The 18,117-nt window shown below is 30.4% G+C and overlaps 2 protein-coding genes across 7 annotated transcripts in view; one reads left to right on the plus strand and one right to left on the minus strand.

Annotated features, from left to right (window-relative positions):
* Positions 1-9,406, minus strand: part of LOC107446520 (scavenger receptor class B member 1) — a 66,691-nt gene extending 57,285 nt beyond the window's left edge. For 2 of the 6 annotated variants that reach the window (XM_016061196.3, XM_071180806.1), the window contains exon 1: positions 2,062-2,286. The gene's annotated coding sequence lies outside the window, so the exon portion shown is untranslated. Of the gene's footprint in view, positions 1-2,061; positions 2,287-9,344 lie in introns of those variants that run through there. The other 4 variants (XR_011636769.1, XM_071180802.1, XM_071180805.1 and 1 more) reach the window with 4 other exon arrangements.
* Positions 1-17,883, plus strand: part of LOC139425678 (uncharacterized) — a 22,485-nt gene extending 4,602 nt beyond the window's left edge. The window contains exon 2 of the mRNA XM_071181107.1: positions 17,458-17,883. Coding sequence (XP_071037208.1) covers positions 17,458-17,733 — 276 coding nt within the window. The 3' untranslated portion in view covers positions 17,734-17,883. The remainder of the gene's footprint in view (positions 1-17,457) is intronic.
* The last annotated feature ends 234 nt before the right edge of the window (positions 17,884-18,117 follow it).

Here is an 18,117-nt window from a genome sequence, read left to right on the forward strand (position 1 = left end):
CAGACGAAGGATATACAACCAGCATTTTAGCAAGGCAACAATCCCCGATCTAAACTGCCCAAGAAACCTCTCCTCTACAATAGCTAGGCTACGTACTGGACATTTCAAGGGCATGAAGATCTCACGCACCCATATAAAATTCTATCCCATGTGCAAGTACTGTCCTCATTTGCAACTAACTCCAGACCATGTTTTTGACTGCCAGGCTATTATCGGCTCCCTCTTTCAACTTGGAGCACCTCCCATCGAAATTCTCCATAGCCATCAGGCTCCAGAACTTGCAAACCTTGTTATCAAGACTTTTGGAGGACTCTAATCTTTGCACTAGCATAGACACGACAACAACAACATTAAATCTATTATTTTCAATGTAAATATAAATAATTTATTCAAAAAGTAACTGCAACAAAAAAAAAATGATAATTTGCATTCATTTGGTCATGTTTGCTGAAGTTTTTGATATTCTTGTAGAAGTGCTGCCAAAAAGGTTTAATTTTTTTTAAAAAAAATTAAAAAATCTGTGCACTTTAAGATTGCATTGACCTTGTAAATTTTTTTTTCCTGGAACTATTGGAGCTGTTCGTAAAGTAATTCTGATTTTTTTTTTCTCAATACAGGACTTCATTATATAATTTCACAGCTACAAACTTAAGCCACATAATTTTTGTATATTTTAACAGCTGATATAGCAAAGGCTTGTTTGTGAAAAAAGTTCGATTGATTCTACGCAGTAGTGTTTGGTGGGTGCCCTTTCAAATATGAAAGCAGAATTTTCGGCATATTTTACTTTTTCACTATCAAAAAGGTAAAAATGGTGTTGAAGCAAAAAAAAAATAATGATCCGCTGTGTATATCGCCACTGCCAAAAAGCTGTTTTGATTAAGATGCACGAAGATGCCCCACTCCAATTGAAGCTTCATTGATGCAAACTGGTGAATAACAACTCGTGAAATCGCTGAGAAAATAAATGATCGAATTTAATCGTTCATGATCATTTGAAAAAAACCGGGGTTTAATAAATATTTTTAGGGGGTAAAACCTTCACTTCAAATAATGAGGTCAAAAATCATCTGGCGAAGTACAAAAATTTTCAGCGCTTGGAATCATGCTACTGCCAGAAAGGTAAATATTCATTCCCTCTAAGAAAGTCCCTTTTCATTTTCATTAAAAAAAATTACTTTTCGAGCAGCCCGATATGTTCCCGCATTAGAAAGTTTTTTTTTTATTGCAAAACTGAACTATTATTAACAAGAAAATATTATATTATTATTAATTTTAAATTAAATCCTGCTGATTGTTTCTTCCCATAAAATATCTCCGACAAGATAATCTTTTTCGAAAGATCCATCCTATTATGCATTTTACAAATCTTCATAACTTATAATAATTTCGTGTTAATATTTAAACATGTCATTGAAAACTGTCTGATGGCATTCGTTCGCTTGGATAATTAGAATGCTAAAAATTTTATCACTTTATTCACTTTTTATATGACAGTAAGTCAAAATTATTTTAAATCAAATTTATCCTCAAAAAGTAAACAAGCTAAAAGTAGAAGTTGACAGTTCTGTGATGATTCTTTATACTAACTGTGACTAATCGCTCACGGTTAAAAAAAAAAAAAATCTTAACAAATCCAATAAATGCCTTTTTTAAGCATTTTTTTTTAAGCAGCAGTGAATGTTTTTCTTCTTCTTTCTTTTCCGTTATCTATTTTGGAACAAGGGACAAATTAGTGTAGTCAAGGCAACATAGTCCTCAAAGTTACTTGCATTAAGGCTTCGTAGTTAAAGGATTGAAGTATTCATTTTTCCGTTGATGATTATGTTTAGGGGGTTCGAAAAATAAAGAACTCTAGGCTAGCATCTAATTTGTACTTGCAATAATAAGGTTTTGAAATATACCGCCAATTTAATTAATTTTTATTGAAAATATTCCCCCAATAATTGTAAAAAATACTGAAATTTTTTACTCACGCGATAAAATACTTAAAGCAATATAAAATATGTATCAATACAGTGTAAACAAAAATATATAAGGAATACAATAACAAAATCATACCTATAACGATTCACGCAAGATTCAAAAAAATTATTTAGTTTGACAGAAGCAATTGTTGAGTCTCTATTGTGCACTTTCAAAGTTCTTTAAAAGGTGTTAAAAAGAAAGCTGCGCCAATACAACAAAGTCACGCGCCGTCATAGGAAAAAACGAAGAAAACTGCGATGATTTTAGAAATGCGTGCCAACTTTCTGTCAGCAAAGGAAAGTGATGAAAATAATCTGTATTAAAAACAGGTTTGATTTTGTTGTCAGGCAAATGATTGAAGAAAAAATTAAAAAAACTACGCTGAAGAAAAATTAGCTACCTGTTGAGAATTTATAAATTGATTACAATATAATACGCTTGTTGATCTTTCATTTGACAAAAATTCTATCTACTTCTTTTTAGAATCGTGAGTAATAGTTGCATATTTTATACAATGCTTCGTCTATTTTGACCGGCAAATAATTAAAAACTTGTTTTATATTCATTTATAAAATTCACTTAGAAGATTTTATACGAGGATGATTTTTTTTCCAGAAGTAATTTTTAATATTGGTTCATTACTCCGAATGTTTTAATTTAATGATTAGGAATTGTAAGACATTACATATTTTTATACACAATATCTAAATGTAAGGTACGGTTTTTATAAGGTTTTTTTAAGATATTGTTAAGGTCTTATAACCCGAGGATAATTTCTTTCAAGTAATAAGTTTTAATAATGTTTTATTACTCTTAAATTTTTATTTTAATAAAAATAGGGAATTGTTCGTAGTTGCAAGACTTAAAACTTTTTATATATTTTTAAACATTACTTTTAAGTACAATGCATTTAGAAGAAAGTTTTTTAAGGTATTGTTAATGTTTCATAATTTATGCGAATTCGGATGAATAATTTCGGATAAATAAAAACACTTTAAGGCTGTTCTTAAATTGTTCTTTTCTTGGACAAATCTATCGATTTTGCTTAAATTTTGCATTTTAGAATATCATTAAGAAGATGTACACATTTATATGCAATCACAATTCAAAATTATTCCCATCATTATTAAACTCAACACTTTATAAATGTAAAAATAATATGCTTGGTATGGAATTAACTTTGAGTAAGAAAGGTTGAGAAAGTTTTCGATTCATACAAAAAGTAACGATAACAAGAGGGTTAAACTTTCGACTTTTCTAAAGACTTAAACTATTGGGACTATATTTTACAGATTGTATTTGACCCTTTTGGGTTACGAATCAGAATGTAATGGTGAGAGAAAAAAAATTTATTCAGAAAAAGGCACGTTTTTGTGTCTAAGATTTTACCTGCACCAATTACATAGCACATTTAAAACTATGTTCCTCTCCCATCAAAACTGCAATATAATCCGGTCATTAGATCAAAAGTTATTAAGGGTGATTATTTTTTTTCTATTTTGCTGACTGTACATTCTAATTGGAAATATTACCTTTTTCTTTTTCTTCAATAGAAACCTAAAAATAAAAAAAAAATAAAAAAAAATGTGTCAAATAATTTAAAGGAAGTTAATTTCTAATGGACAGTGCTGGATTATCCATTGGGCCATGGGCCCCCAATGATAAGGGGCTCCCTTAAAATGAATTTTTTGAAAATAAATAAAAAAAATACTTAAGAAAAAGAATGATTTAAAAACGAAAATCAATTTCAAATATATATGTTATGATTATTTTTTAGTTCTAATTTAACAAAATAAAGTAAAGTTCGATCTATTTTTATTTATTTTAATTTTAAATATGCTTTCTTGAATGAAAACATACACAAATACTTTTATATTTGAATAAATAAAAAAATATACGAGAAAAAAATTTAATCTATGGGCCCCAAAAATTTAAATGACCTAGGGCCCCGCTTGTGCTTAATCCGGCCCTGCTAATGGATGCATAGTGCACCAAAAAATTAACACCCTGCATAACTTTTGATTTGCAATGATTGGTTTTCATGTGCCAGGACTGAATTTTAATGGTTCAGGTGATTGACCTCAAATATGCTAATTAACTAGTGCAGAGGATATTTTAAGTTAAAATCAGACACAAAACCGTACTTTTTCTGAATAATCATAACTTTTGTTCAACGGATTTGGATTTCAGACCCTCGAATTATAGTGGGTAAAGGTAATCTGCAAAATATGATCCCAATAGTTTGGCCAGGAGAACGGTCCAAAGTTTGGATCCCTTTATGTTAATTATACTTTTTGTGAATTTCGCCATATCTGCTTCAATGAGAATTTTTCAAATGAATTTAAAAAAAATTTACGCACAACTATAAATTTATCATTTATTTAATTAATTAAATAATTAAATTAAAAATTTATAATTTATAATTAAAATATATTATAATTTAATTATTTTTTAAATAATTTAAATATAAATTATTTAATTAGTGACCAAAGCAAAATTATAATTTATTATTATTTTTTATTTAACAACAGTAAAAATTTGTTTGAATTGTGAGGTATAGAAATTTTTACATCACTTTAAAGAGTCTATATGGAAACCTACAAAACTTGTTCGAAATAGGTCGCATAACTCCTGAGAAATCGAATTTTAAAGATTCAAATCGATTGCTTTGAATCTGCTCCACCGATTTGGTTCAAATTTTATATTTTGCCATATAAAAGTACACTTTTCAAAATTATGTAAAAAAATTTTACAATTTAAAAGTTTTTCGAATATTATTTTAAAATAATAAAAGTTATGTATAATTGTTAAATTTACACATTGCATGGAATTTTCTTTGGATAAACGAATTTAATAATTGTGAGCGAAAATTTTCAATTCGTTTGAAAAATTCTCAAAGATATGGCGAAATACGCCAAAAGTAAAATTGACATTAAGGGGTCCAAACTTTAGACAGCTCTCTTGACCAAACTATGGGAAGCATATTTCTCAGATTGCAGTTACCCCCTGAATTCATTTCGTAACTTAAAATATCGTCTGTACTCAATAATTAGCATATTTGAGATCATCCCCTCAAATTTTTGAGATTGCGTCCTAGAACGTGAAGATCTGATCATGAGATCAAAAGTTATTCAGGGTGATTCGTTTTTTTATTTTTCTCACAGTACATGAGGATTAAATTTATTGTAATTTGATAAGATAACTTAACCATATCAAATGACCCTATAAATTATAAATAACAAACAGAAAATAAACTAAATATCATTTTGAAATGAAATTAAAATTTGAACAGATCCCCACACCCGAATCAGGTAATGTCAAGTACTTGTAAAAACGTTGCTATTTAGGTGATGTGCAGATTATCTAGGGTGAACCGTTAAAGTGGTAAAAAATTATGTCATTTCTCAAATTATGTTACTTAATCTGCACATTATAGTCACTCGCTTAAAGTCAAGACTGCTACAACAGCAATGTTTCAGTACGCTTAAATGATAATAATGTTAATTTTTTTAAGGAGCGTTTGCTTCCCAAAGAGGGGAACAAGGTTCGAATTCCAATGGCGGCTGGTTCATACGAACTCTGCTCCTGGCTCGCATCGACCAAGTAGAATTGTCCTCAGTGTTAAGCGGATCATGGGTTAGAATCTGTCGGGCTAACCATGGAAGGTTTTCGTGGTTTTCCCATTCATATAAAGTTATTGCAAGTCCGTTCCATCAAGAAGGCGAGTTTGTCTCAATACTTGCTCCAGGAATTCACTTGTCTTATGGGTTGGGATTAAAATGACAAGGCTGCGGAGTTGAAATTTGATAGCTGTAAACTAAGAATTGAGTCGGCAGTTCAACACCAGTTATAAAATCAAATCAAATAAATAACGCATTATTTGACTGAATCAATCAACAATCACTTCAAAAATCAAAATATAAATAATCAAACGGTTTAAAATATTATAACAATTAAGGAAATAATGTCATTTATTTATTTTTCAATATCTAAAGACTCAATTGAAGATAATCAAACAATCAATAAATTAGTTGATAGAATGAACGAAACAAACGTTTGAACTTTAACGTTAGTAAATTGTGGTAAATTCTTGATTCCATCCTTTAGCAGATCACCCTAATTATTCTGTAAATTAGCTAAGCGGTAACATTCTGGTTGAATTTGAAGATTTCCATAAAATTTTGAATTTTTTTTTCTTTCTTGAGGATTTGTTATTACCTCTGCAAATTGTAAAATCAGTCTTTAATTTTTTTAAAATATTTTTCCCCCTACTTAACCTTAACTTTAATCATTTCTACCGAATGACCCAGTGCAGTACAAACACTCACATCAAACATGATTGCCTATTACACAGTAATTGTTTTAGTTTCAGTATCAACTAAAATTATAATTAGAAGCTTAATTATCGTGTCTATTTCATATTTACATGCAATCATATTTTCCATTATATAATTTCAAATCACATTTTCCAATTCAAGAATTAATTACTAAAGCCAATAGTTTACTGTGACTAAAAATTATATACTTCAAAACGTTAAATTTGTAAACGTAAAAGCGTTTTCACCATTAGCGTTGAAAATTTTAAATATCTAAACGAAGAATGCTACAAAACTTAATTAAAACAATAAATATGTAAATTGCTTTTATATCTTTAATTTACTGTTGATGATTGTTTATTAATAAATGGCATATAAGTCCTTTCAAACTATATTCAATTATAAAAAATAATGTAGAAATACATCAAGTTATCTATTGATAGTTCTTTTAATGCTATTTTTAAAGATCATACTTTAATTTGCTTCCAAATAAATATGTTTGCCTGACTGTGCATCCGATGAGTAAATAAAATTGTGTTCTTATGATATATTTCAGCATTATTTAACACATTAAACAAAAATATTCATTAATAAAAGAAGCGAAGTACAACTAAAAAAATGATCTTTGGATTCAGAACACAGTTCGACATTTAAGCATTATCTAACGCATTAAATAAAAATATTCATTAATAAAAGAAGCGAAGTACAACTAAAAATTTGTTCTTTGGATTCAGAACACCAGTTCGACATTTAAGCATTGTCTAACGCATTAAACAAAAATATTCATTAATAAAAGAAGCGAAGTACAACTAAAAATTTGTTCTTACGATTCAAAACATTGATCGACATTTAAGCATTATCGTTTACATTAAATAAATTATTCGTTAATAAATTAAGTAAGGTATAATTAAATAAGAAAAACTTAATTATCATTACATTGCAATTTAACGGTGTGTTAATTTCGCTCATTGCACTTCGTATGCATTGTGACTTAAAACAAATCGTTTTTTTTTTTTACTTCCCTATTTCATTTTCGAAAAAGATTGACAGTGATTTATGAATGACCGAGGAAGTTATAATTTTTTTTGCCATCATTTTTAAAGTGCTTAAACATATCTTATAGATTTAGGCGAAGATTTCTTATAATATATTCTAAATCTTCACTATATTTCTTTGAAGTCATGTCATTGTTCAATTTGGAATATTATTGTATTTCATAATTTAAACTACTCTAGTTTTAAAAACTTGACATTAAATTTTTCTTAAGTGTCTCCATTAAATCATTTTCTTCCTAGCTTACCAGTTTAACAGAAATGTTCTATTAACGTATGAAAATGTAAAGTATTTAGTTATGAAAAAGTCAAGATGATAAAAAAAGAAAATGATGTAAGGAATGTTGGTTTGTTGCATTTAAGCGTTTCCTCTATTTTTATTTATATTATTTCTACTATTAATTCTCATTCTCCTTATGCATCTTGTTTCAAATTTTCAATCGTTCATAAAATACTTTTTATTCATCCATTCAAGTTCAAATATATATTTTTTAAACTAGATGACACTTGATGTTAATATAATTTTTTAAAATATTAATTCATTCATTAAATAGGGAAGAGCGAAAAACAAAATAGAATTTTTCGATTGGTTTAGCGTTAGTCATTGTTTTAAATTTTACTACAAGAGATTCATTTTTTCACATATTTTAAAGATAACATCAGTGACAATTTCTAACTTATAGCTCTGTTTGAACGAAAAAATAGTTTATTGCGCACATTTAAATATTTAATTATTTTATATTCGCTGTGTCAGATAAATACAATAAAGCACATTACTTGGTAACACGTGTGGTCCACGTCTCCAAATTTATACTTTTATAGTTGTCTGATACCTCTTTTTTTCTTCAATTCTTACTATTAGTTCACACTCTACTCTCCCTATANTTAATTAAACTAAAAGGTAAATGTTATTCCTTGTAAGTGGAAGTAGTTGTGCTTTTTTCATATTATACCCAATTGTTAATACTTTTCATTCATCCATTCAAGTTCAAATACATTTTTTTTACCACGTTTATATTAACTTGCCTTCATGTATGTCTGTTCGGGTGGAATTTTGTAATCGATTTCGAACTAACTTCCCAACTAGCTACAGACTTCAAATTTGGCACATAGTTCAGAATTGGATGACAATGCATGAAAATAAAGAAGACATACAAAGTAAAATAAAATTAAAGAAAAATTCGTATTTTCGCGATTGTCTTTTGTTGTCGATTCGATTGTTTCGAATTAGTGCCACGTGGCAGATGAAAAGTTTTATGTACAGTGAGTAAAAAAATTGAGATTTTGGAAGTAGGTACAAAAAAAAATCAAAATAAAAAATTATATTTTTAAAAACCACGTTTTCGCAGTCGAGAATAATAATTAAAAAATAAAAATTTGAAAAACGAATAACGTTGGGAGCATGAAATACATAACAGTACATATACACATATATTTACACATACATTTACACATTTTCTTACTCATACACATGCACAGCCACATACACATCCACATACACATGCATATACACAAGCATATTCCACATATACATCCACATTCAGATACAATTACAGATATTCATACACATATTCTCATGAGCACGCATACACACACTAATATAACATTACTGTTATATACTTCATGGCCCCATGTTTTTTGTTTTTCAAATTTTTATTTTTAAATTATTATTGTCCACTACAAAAGCGTGGTTTTTAAAAATATTATTTTTTATTTTGATTTTTTTTTAAAACTTGCAGTAGATGACACTTGGTGATAATACAGCTTTTTTAAATATTAATTCAGTCATTAAATTTAATTAATTATAGTTTTAAATGGGAGAAAAATTGTAATTTTTTTTTATTGACCTAAGTATGAATTGACTTAAAATTATTTTTTTTGTATTACTTGTTTATTTATTTATATGGGAATCAGAACATGTCTCGATCTATGAGGATCATAGTTTACATTAAACAAATTCATCAGTGAAGTAAAAGTTTCAAAATGAAAATAGGAAAGATTTAATTACCTTTACATTGCTATTTAAATGATGTGTTAAATTTCGAACAAAGCTCTTCTATAGCTACTGATGTTATGAAACTTATAACAAGCAATATATTTTTAAAACTTCTCGATTTTCTTTTTTGTCGAGGACAGTGATTTACGGCCGTGAACGTTGTGTTTTTCATTGTCATCATTTTTAAAAGGAATAAACATGTTCTTGAAAGTACAAAAGTATAAATAATTGCCTCATATTTTATAGATTTAAGTGAAGATATCTATATATTTTTTTTTTTTTTTGGAAATACTTTCTGAATGTTTCTTTTCAAGAATGATATAGTTCAATATGAAATATCAGGTTTTTTATAATTCAAAATGTCGTAGTTTTGAAGCATGATATGAAAATATTACTGAAGCAAATTTTTTGTCACATAATATCAAAAGTGCTTTTATTCTACTGACTTTTCTAATAAAAATTTATCTTTCGATTTGAATCGTCGAGCATTTAAAAAAAACTTTCAAAACGATTTGCCATAGTTTTATATTGCTTAATCATTTGAAGCAGATGGGACACTATGGTGTCTCTTTTATAGATTTTTTTCTGGTGTTCTAATTACAAGAAAAAATATATTTTGGTATTTTTCCATTTGGAAAATTAGTATAATAGTTACTAAAAAGATGTATTAGATTATTGGATTTAAATAATATAAAATCCAAAAAAGTAGTTTGAAAGATTTTTTTTCCATTCATATTTGAAAATTTTACAATAATTAATTTTGTAAATTAAGAAGATTGCAACGATGAATAACTGATGTTTTGTTTAGACCTAAATAATAGCAAATAAGAGTAAATTTGAAAAAATATTGTTTGGAAGTGAGCTGCGTGTGGAAAATTTTATCATTAAAACTTTAAAAAAAAAAAAAAAAAAAAAAAAAAAACGGTGTTTAGGCTGTATTTTATGATTATAAATTATTAAAATGTTAAATTTTATATTTTGCACTTATTTTCACCTAATTCAATACAAAAGAGTGAAAAAAGTGCAAAATATATTAAATAAAAATTCTGCGTCAATTTTAGTTAATATACGTGTTGAAGCATAATGATTTTCCCCAAAAAAATGTGTAATTTTTTTTAAAAATTAAAAATCACACTTTGAATAGGAATGACGCTATCACAAAATGGTATTCAATTGTTTGAAATTGCTGTTCTTTAATTAGTTATGCTGCAACTGGTGGCTTTTCTAAACTTGAAGGAAAACCACTTTAAAAAATAACAGTGAAATAAATGGTGTGCTTTACTGTGATACCTATCATGAGAGTGCCTCTCATGTACCACTTGTCACCTTTAAAATGCCTACCACTCAATTTATTAAAATTTTTGCATCTTAATATTCAGTTAATTAATATACTTAAAAATTAAACACGATGTCTATTATTATTATTGTACGAAAATTTTTTATTTTACCCACGTACGTTTTTTATTTTATTTAAAAAAAAAATTATTTTCAATAAATCGGCTGAAAAATATCTGTAGAATAAATGCGATCAAAAACATCTCGTTATCTCATAGAAACTACATTAGCAACACACTGTTTAAATTTAAATCGAATGAACGTTGTAACAATACATAAAGAAAAATCTTGAAAAAAAAAAAGATAAAAACAGGGGTGTGTTATGAAGTGATGTAGCTACTTATATTCAACTAAATTAGAAGAAAGTGATCCTCTCGGAGGTCGTCTTAATGGCATGCAGGACGAGAACGTAGAAAATTATGGAAACTGTGGGGTGAGTTATCGACAATGTCAACCGTCATCTATGAAAAGGTGCTCCTCCATTGAGTCGAGTTAACATGTCTTATGTACTAGTGAAATATAGTTGTAATTTTGCAGCGGTAGATACGCTACAGTACTCCCCCACCAGAATTATATCTGTGATAGAATTCGATGAATTGATACCACTAGTTGAATCATTGCTGTTTTTGTGCGAAGCCGAGAGAGCTGTATTAAGATCACCGTACTTTTTGAGTGCTGAATGTGAGAGGTGTATTAACTTCACGGTCGTAGTCGCTCCTGTGTTGCCTTTAGCAGTCGAGTGTATGCAGGCCGACGTTGCGTTGAATCGAGACTGAGTAGCAACAGTGCGAGGAGGTGGATAATGTCGCAGTCACAAGTCAACAATTCAATGTGGACCGTCCAATGAAGTAGGCGTTACTGTCGATGTAGGCGTATTCATATCATAGTGGGCGTTACTGCTAAGGTAAGCATGTTCACATCCCGTCCGAAGGTTACCAATGTGGGGTGAGTTATCGACAATGTCAACCGTCATCTATTAAAAGGTATCCCTCCATAGAGTCGAGTTAACATGTCTTATATACTAGTGAATTATAGTTGCAATTTTGTAGTGGTAGATACATTACAAAACTATTGAAAAATTTAATTTAGTAAATGAATCGTTAATACTTAATTTATTATTTTCGCGGCCAAATTTATTTGTTATTACTATAAGTTATTTGGTAAATAATGAGCTAAATGAATTTAATATACCATTTGTAATGGTTTCCTAGTTGTTTGAATACGATGTGGCCGTCACGATGCAGTATAAAAAATCGAGATTCGTCTGTAAGGTTGGCTATTCGCGTCTCCAGATTGATCCTAGATCACACTGCTGAAATTGCTTTAATCATGCAATGTCATAGATAACAGGAGCCATGGTCACCGCGCTGTACACGCCATACTGCAGCAAACTCTGTTACACTCACACTCTATTATACATTGTTCGAGTAGAAATTTATTGTCTAGCAAATGACTAACTTCCTTACTCATAGTTCGTGAATTAGCTGTACGGTATCTTCTGGAAATCCCTTAACCAATCGATTTCATGTTTTGTCAGGGGATCTTGACTGACACGAGCAGCAATATTGCTGTCATAAAAACTAATGTATTATATGCCATAGAAACTACATTAGCAGCACAGACTCTTTAAATTTAAATCGAATGAACGTAATAACGCTGTTTAAAGAAAAAGAAGAATCTAAAGTATTTAAAAAACAGTTCCATTAATAAAATAGGGGGGTTATGAAGGTATAAACCCCTGTCAACTGGAATTGTTTACAAATACCTACTTCAAACTGGGTAATCTTTAAAATTTTAAATATTTAATTAAGCAGTAGTAGATTTATTTCCTTTTTGTTGCTTTTTTAAAACTGCTAGGATAACGCTTCCCTCCCAATATTACGCGAGTGGTGTAACTTGCAGTTTTGCTTTAATTATTTTATTACATTTTCGTTATTTAAATTAAATTTTATGGGTATTATTAAATTATTCATTAAATTTTATTAATTTTTTATAATCAAATCTTATTATTAAATTTATTATAACACTTGCAGCTAAAAGAAAGGTGGTTTACAATTAAGGAAGTGTTTCCACATTATTGTCCAACCCCTGTGAATTTTTATTTATTTACCAAAGGTAACTGGTCAACGCTTGACCGTTTTGATACACATACTACATTCATGTATATAATGAATGATATGCATGACTGACCTTATTTAAGTCAGACCATTGCGTCACACCGTGATTTAATATGGCGTGTAACGCTTCCTTTAACTGAAAAGAACATTTTCCTCAATGATGAAACTTTTCTTTCAAATGGATTACTCAACTGAAGCTTCATTTAAAAGTCATCGGTCACCATTTTGTTAAGACTTTTCTTTTAACAAGGAAAGGAAAAATTTTATGAAAAGATTTGTAAGAAAACGAAATGTTTATCAGTTAGTGAACGAATGAGTCAGAGCGCTATTTTTTTCTTTCTTTCTGGTGACGGGCAGAACGAGGCAGACTTCCGGTGTTTCTTTTTTAGTTACGTTAAAACAAGACAGATTAGAATGATTAAATTTTATTTATTTATACATATGTCTGATAGAAAGGAAAAAATATATATTTTATAGGTTGCAGCTATTCCCTATACCAGCAGTTCTCATAATGTGTTCGGCAATGAAACCCTAAGGTTCCTTGGAAAATTCACAGGTGTTCCGTGAGTTAGGGTTTTTGCTATTTTAACCAATAGTTATTTTTGAAACCAATAGAATATGAATTTAATAGATAGAATTTCAATAGGTCAAACCAATTTATTTAATGTTTTGGTTATTTTTATGAAATTATTCAACGAAAAAAGAATTCGTGTTTGGTCATAATTTCTAGTCGAACGTTAAAATTCAAAATAAAACAGCCGAATTCAAGTATAAAGAGTTATTTTTCCCGATAATCATTCTAACGGTTTAAAGAAAGGAAATCTTTTTTAAAAACCATAATTCAGCTTATTTTATTCAATTCGACTTACGTTCACGCCAAAAACTGCTTGACAAAAAAGTTACTCTGCAGGAATGCAGCGCTGCCTTATACTATAAAACCCTAATTTATGACTGTTATTGCTGAAGCAATTGATAAATTTCTCATTCCTTATTAATATTTTCTTCAAATTTATACATTCGTATTAAGAGATGAAAAAGTTATTCAGAAAAAAAAAATTATGTGAACGATTTTTGTTACGTAAAATCACATCTGTAATAATTAATTAGCATATTTAAAGTCAAACGCACTGAACATAAATCAGCTGTCGCCCACAAATAATGTTAGTTTTTAAGGGGGAGAGGGAAGGATAACCAGAAATGTGACATTACACATTTTGGTTGAAATAAAATTTTTAAAATTAACTGATTAAACAATTTTATATTTTTTCCAAACCAAAACAGGTTCACAAAAAATCATTATTATTGCTGTACAAATGCCATCGAAACACATTTTATTTAATAACCGTCGTTGAACAGCCGACCGAATTTTCAGATTACGACTCCCAATCTTCAAATCCGTATCCTTGTAATTTTGGAGTCAATACAGAAGACAAGGAAACTCCTGGCTCAAGCATTGGAACAAACTGGGATCTTTTCGATAGAATAAACCCGCATTTGTGTTATATTGTGAAGAAAACCACAAAACCTCCCACGGTTAGTCTGACGGCAAGGGGATTTTAACCCATGATCTGTCCACCACTGAGGATATTTTACGTCAGCACTGTGGTCAGTGCGAATCGGAATAGCAAGTTATTTGTTTATGTAATACAACATGACGTGTGCCAAGGGGCGTGTGTGTGTGGGGGGGGATATGTTAAGAAGGTGCCATTCTTAGTGACAAATGGGAGGTCAAAATATTAAGAATAAAGGAGTTATCATTCATGGAAGGCCCCTCATTGGATCAAAAGTTATTCCGCTGTTCAATGTCTTCATTTAATTCACTGAGATATAGCCGCTGTCTTTTGCAATGCCTATGAGATGAGTCAGAGTGGTTGGACGGCAGCAAAAGATTCTGATAAAGAAATGTTGAAGAAACGGATGTTTTATTTATTATTATTAAGCCTTAAATATACATATATCATGTCCTCCTTAAATTGTTTTGATAGCAAAGCATTAACTGATTTATAATGAAATACATAATTAGCAAAAAAAAAAAAAAAAAAAAAAAAAAAAAANAAAAAAAAAAAAAAAAAAAAAAAAAAAAAAAAAAAAAAAAAAAAAAAAAAGGAAAGAAAGAAGGAAAAGAGAGACTCGTGAGTAACAATAAAGCACGTGGTGAAAATGACTTATTCGCCCGTGGGCGCCACACCTGTGATCATCCTGTGTGACCGGACGTCATCTTTAAATTTACATTCAAAGACAACAAGTTTGAGATCCATCTGAACAAATTAAACTTAACCTTTATCGTGCATTTTTAAAACAGATAAGAATCACCAAGGAAATTCATCGAAAAATGAATTCCGCACGTGATTTCAATAACATATAATGAATGACACTTGTTATTCAACGCAGCATTGCATGATTCTAGGAAACTGATTGACACATGTCGAATATTTTTTTTTTTAATCTTTACCTTGAAACAAGTTGCAGAATAGTGGTAAGAGTTCACAACCTCTTCGATCTTTTTCATTAGAAAGTGAAGAGATTATTTGACCTAATTTCTTTTCATTCATAATAATCTGAGGAAAGTTTTATTCATAGATTTTTTCCTCTATCCCGACAGAACACAGCTTTGTCTAGCAGGGATGGGCAAACTATACGGCCCGTGGGCCAACTATGGCCCACCTGAAGGTTTTATCCGGCCTGCTGATAAAATTTTAACTAGCCGATCCGTGACGAATATGAACAATATACATTCATTTTCTTGTCTACTTTGTTTAAGGCTATTTTTGTTCTTACTTTTTTAACAAAGTATTGATGATCATTTTACTTTCTCTATTTTTGTTTTACAAAACATAAATTGATGGAAATAGGCAGCTTCAATTGGTAAGATGTTCAAAGCAAACCTTCTTTATAGAATAGCCGTAGATTGGCGCCATCTGAAGCAGTTGTTTCTAAATATGCCAAAGTTAGAGTTTTACAAATCATTACCAAAAGCTAGTTTCCCAAATTTAATATTTCATGCCCAGAAAATCAGTGCTATGTTTGCTTCATCTTATATAATGTGAACAAGTGTTTTCAACTATAAAGCTTAGAAAAATCATTTCAGAAGTAGAAAACAGGCAAACATTTAACCTTGAGCATTAAAATAAGTACATCTCACTTGGAACCTCAATATAAAGAACTTTTAAAAATGAAATCGTGATTTCATTCATCTCATTAAATATTTAAATTAAAACTTGCATATCGTTTTTCTAATTCAGAAGTTTTTACTTGGCCCACCAAACTTTTTGTCTTCGTTTTTTCGAACTCGACCAAAAAAGTTTGCCCACCCTTAGACTCTAGGGGGTGAAATGAGGAGAGAAAATATTAGAAATATGCATTTAATCCTTTTTATATAATAAACTGATGATATATACCAGAGACCAGAGTTTCCCAAAGTGTGGTACGCGTACTCCCAGGGGTACGGTACGGGAACAGTTTAGCGGGGTACGCTTTCTTATGCAAAATATCTTGCAACAAACGAAAATTTTCAAAAATTTTATTTAAAATTAAAGCTAGCCATGAAAATTTACGATTACGTCTTTTTCTATTAGCTATTTTTTTGCAGAGTTAACAGTTAATAATTAGAGGTATCAACAGCCAGTTGTGATTTATAACCTTTGTGCAGTATTTTTTATAGTAAAAAATACATAAATTTTTTTACTAGTGATACACAGCGTTACGAAAAATTCAGAAAGGGTACACAAAAGTCGCAAGTTTGGGAAACACTGCCATAGGTTAATAGACTGCTCTCGCAATGGTAAAATTACATTCGCTTTGAAACCAACATCGAACTGATTTTACAACCGTCGTTGAACAGCCGACCCAATTTTGGGCTTACGACTACTCATGTTCAACTCCGTTGCCCTGTAATTTTGAACCCAATCCAGAAGACAAAGAAACTCCTGGATCTGTACCCCCAGAGGTATGATTTGTTATGGAGGACTTCGTGACTCGACAGATTCAACGTGAATTAGTCACCATTTACTACACGGGAAGTCTTCGGCCGGCGGGAATTGAACCCACGACCTCTTGGACATTAGCCCGGTGCCCTACCAACCAGGCTATCCCGGTCCTATCTGACTGATTTAGCCACTCAGCAGGAATGCATGTTGCAACGGAGTTGAACATGGATGGTCGTAAACTCAAAAATAAGTCGGCTGTTCAACGCCGGTTATGAAATAAAATATATTCCATATTTGAAGAAATTTTTCCCCCCAATAAGGACAGTTATTATTGTAGTTCATTTACGTCGCACTAGAGCTACACAATGGGCTATTGGCGACGGTCTGGGAAACATCCCGGAGGATGAACCGAAGACATGCCTTCACAATTTTGATCCTCTGCGGAGGGCACGGCACCCCTGTTTCGGTAGCCCGACGACCTGCACGCGAAGTCGAACACTTTATGGTAGAACAGTTTAACGAGGACCAATACCGCACACCCTTGGTCCCTACGCAGACTGATCCAAGTGGTCACCCACCGCACACTGATGCTTGATTTATTGTAGTTTCGGTACCATAAACAAGAACCTGAATTCTTATTTATGGAACAGAGAAAATAGTATTTCCATTTCTGTATCTTTATTGGCGTTGTTTTTGTTTTATGAACACAAGTGCACTGATTTAATAATCTTTGTATTTTTCTTTCAGGTGAAGATAAAGAAAGAGTGTGAGTTTAATGTTCATAATTTACCCTACCACTACACCTCCTACTTCAGAGCAGTTAGAAGACACAAAAGAGTTTTCATAGGTTTTTCTCGAAATGGGAAATCCAGAGTTGGAACACTGAGAAACAGAAGGACTAAATTTCACTGGATTGAGAAAGTCACAAAATGTAAACCAAAAAGAAATAGATTGAGACCTGAAGGTTTCGCATTGGATTGGCGAAATGTGACTCAAAAAGGAAGACATCATAGAATAAACTGAGACAACCTAAAGATTCTGAGAATAAAATATAACTTGAGAAAGAAAATATTAAGGCACGGAATAGACTGAGAAGTAAAAGGATTAAATTTCACTGGAAAGTTACAAAGTGTAAATCGAAAAAAAATAATTTGAGAATAAAATAAAACGCAAGTGAAAAAAAAAAAGAAAAGAGAAGAAAAAAGAATGTGTCACGGAATAGATTGAAGTAGCAAAAGGATTCACTGAATTTGAGTTGAGAAAGAAACTAAGAACCCAGATATTAAAACTCATTAATGTCTTAACACTGTGAGAGGGAACAAAACATATCCTTTTACATTTCCATCATTAAAAACCTATTAGTCAACCTATTTTATCATTGTAATCTGCTTTTTTTAGAAGATGTAC

The sequence above is a fragment of the Parasteatoda tepidariorum genome, chromosome 5 (assembly GCF_043381705.1).
Source record: "Parasteatoda tepidariorum isolate YZ-2023 chromosome 5, CAS_Ptep_4.0, whole genome shotgun sequence".
Classification (NCBI taxonomy): Eukaryota; Metazoa; Arthropoda; class Arachnida; order Araneae; family Theridiidae; genus Parasteatoda; species Parasteatoda tepidariorum.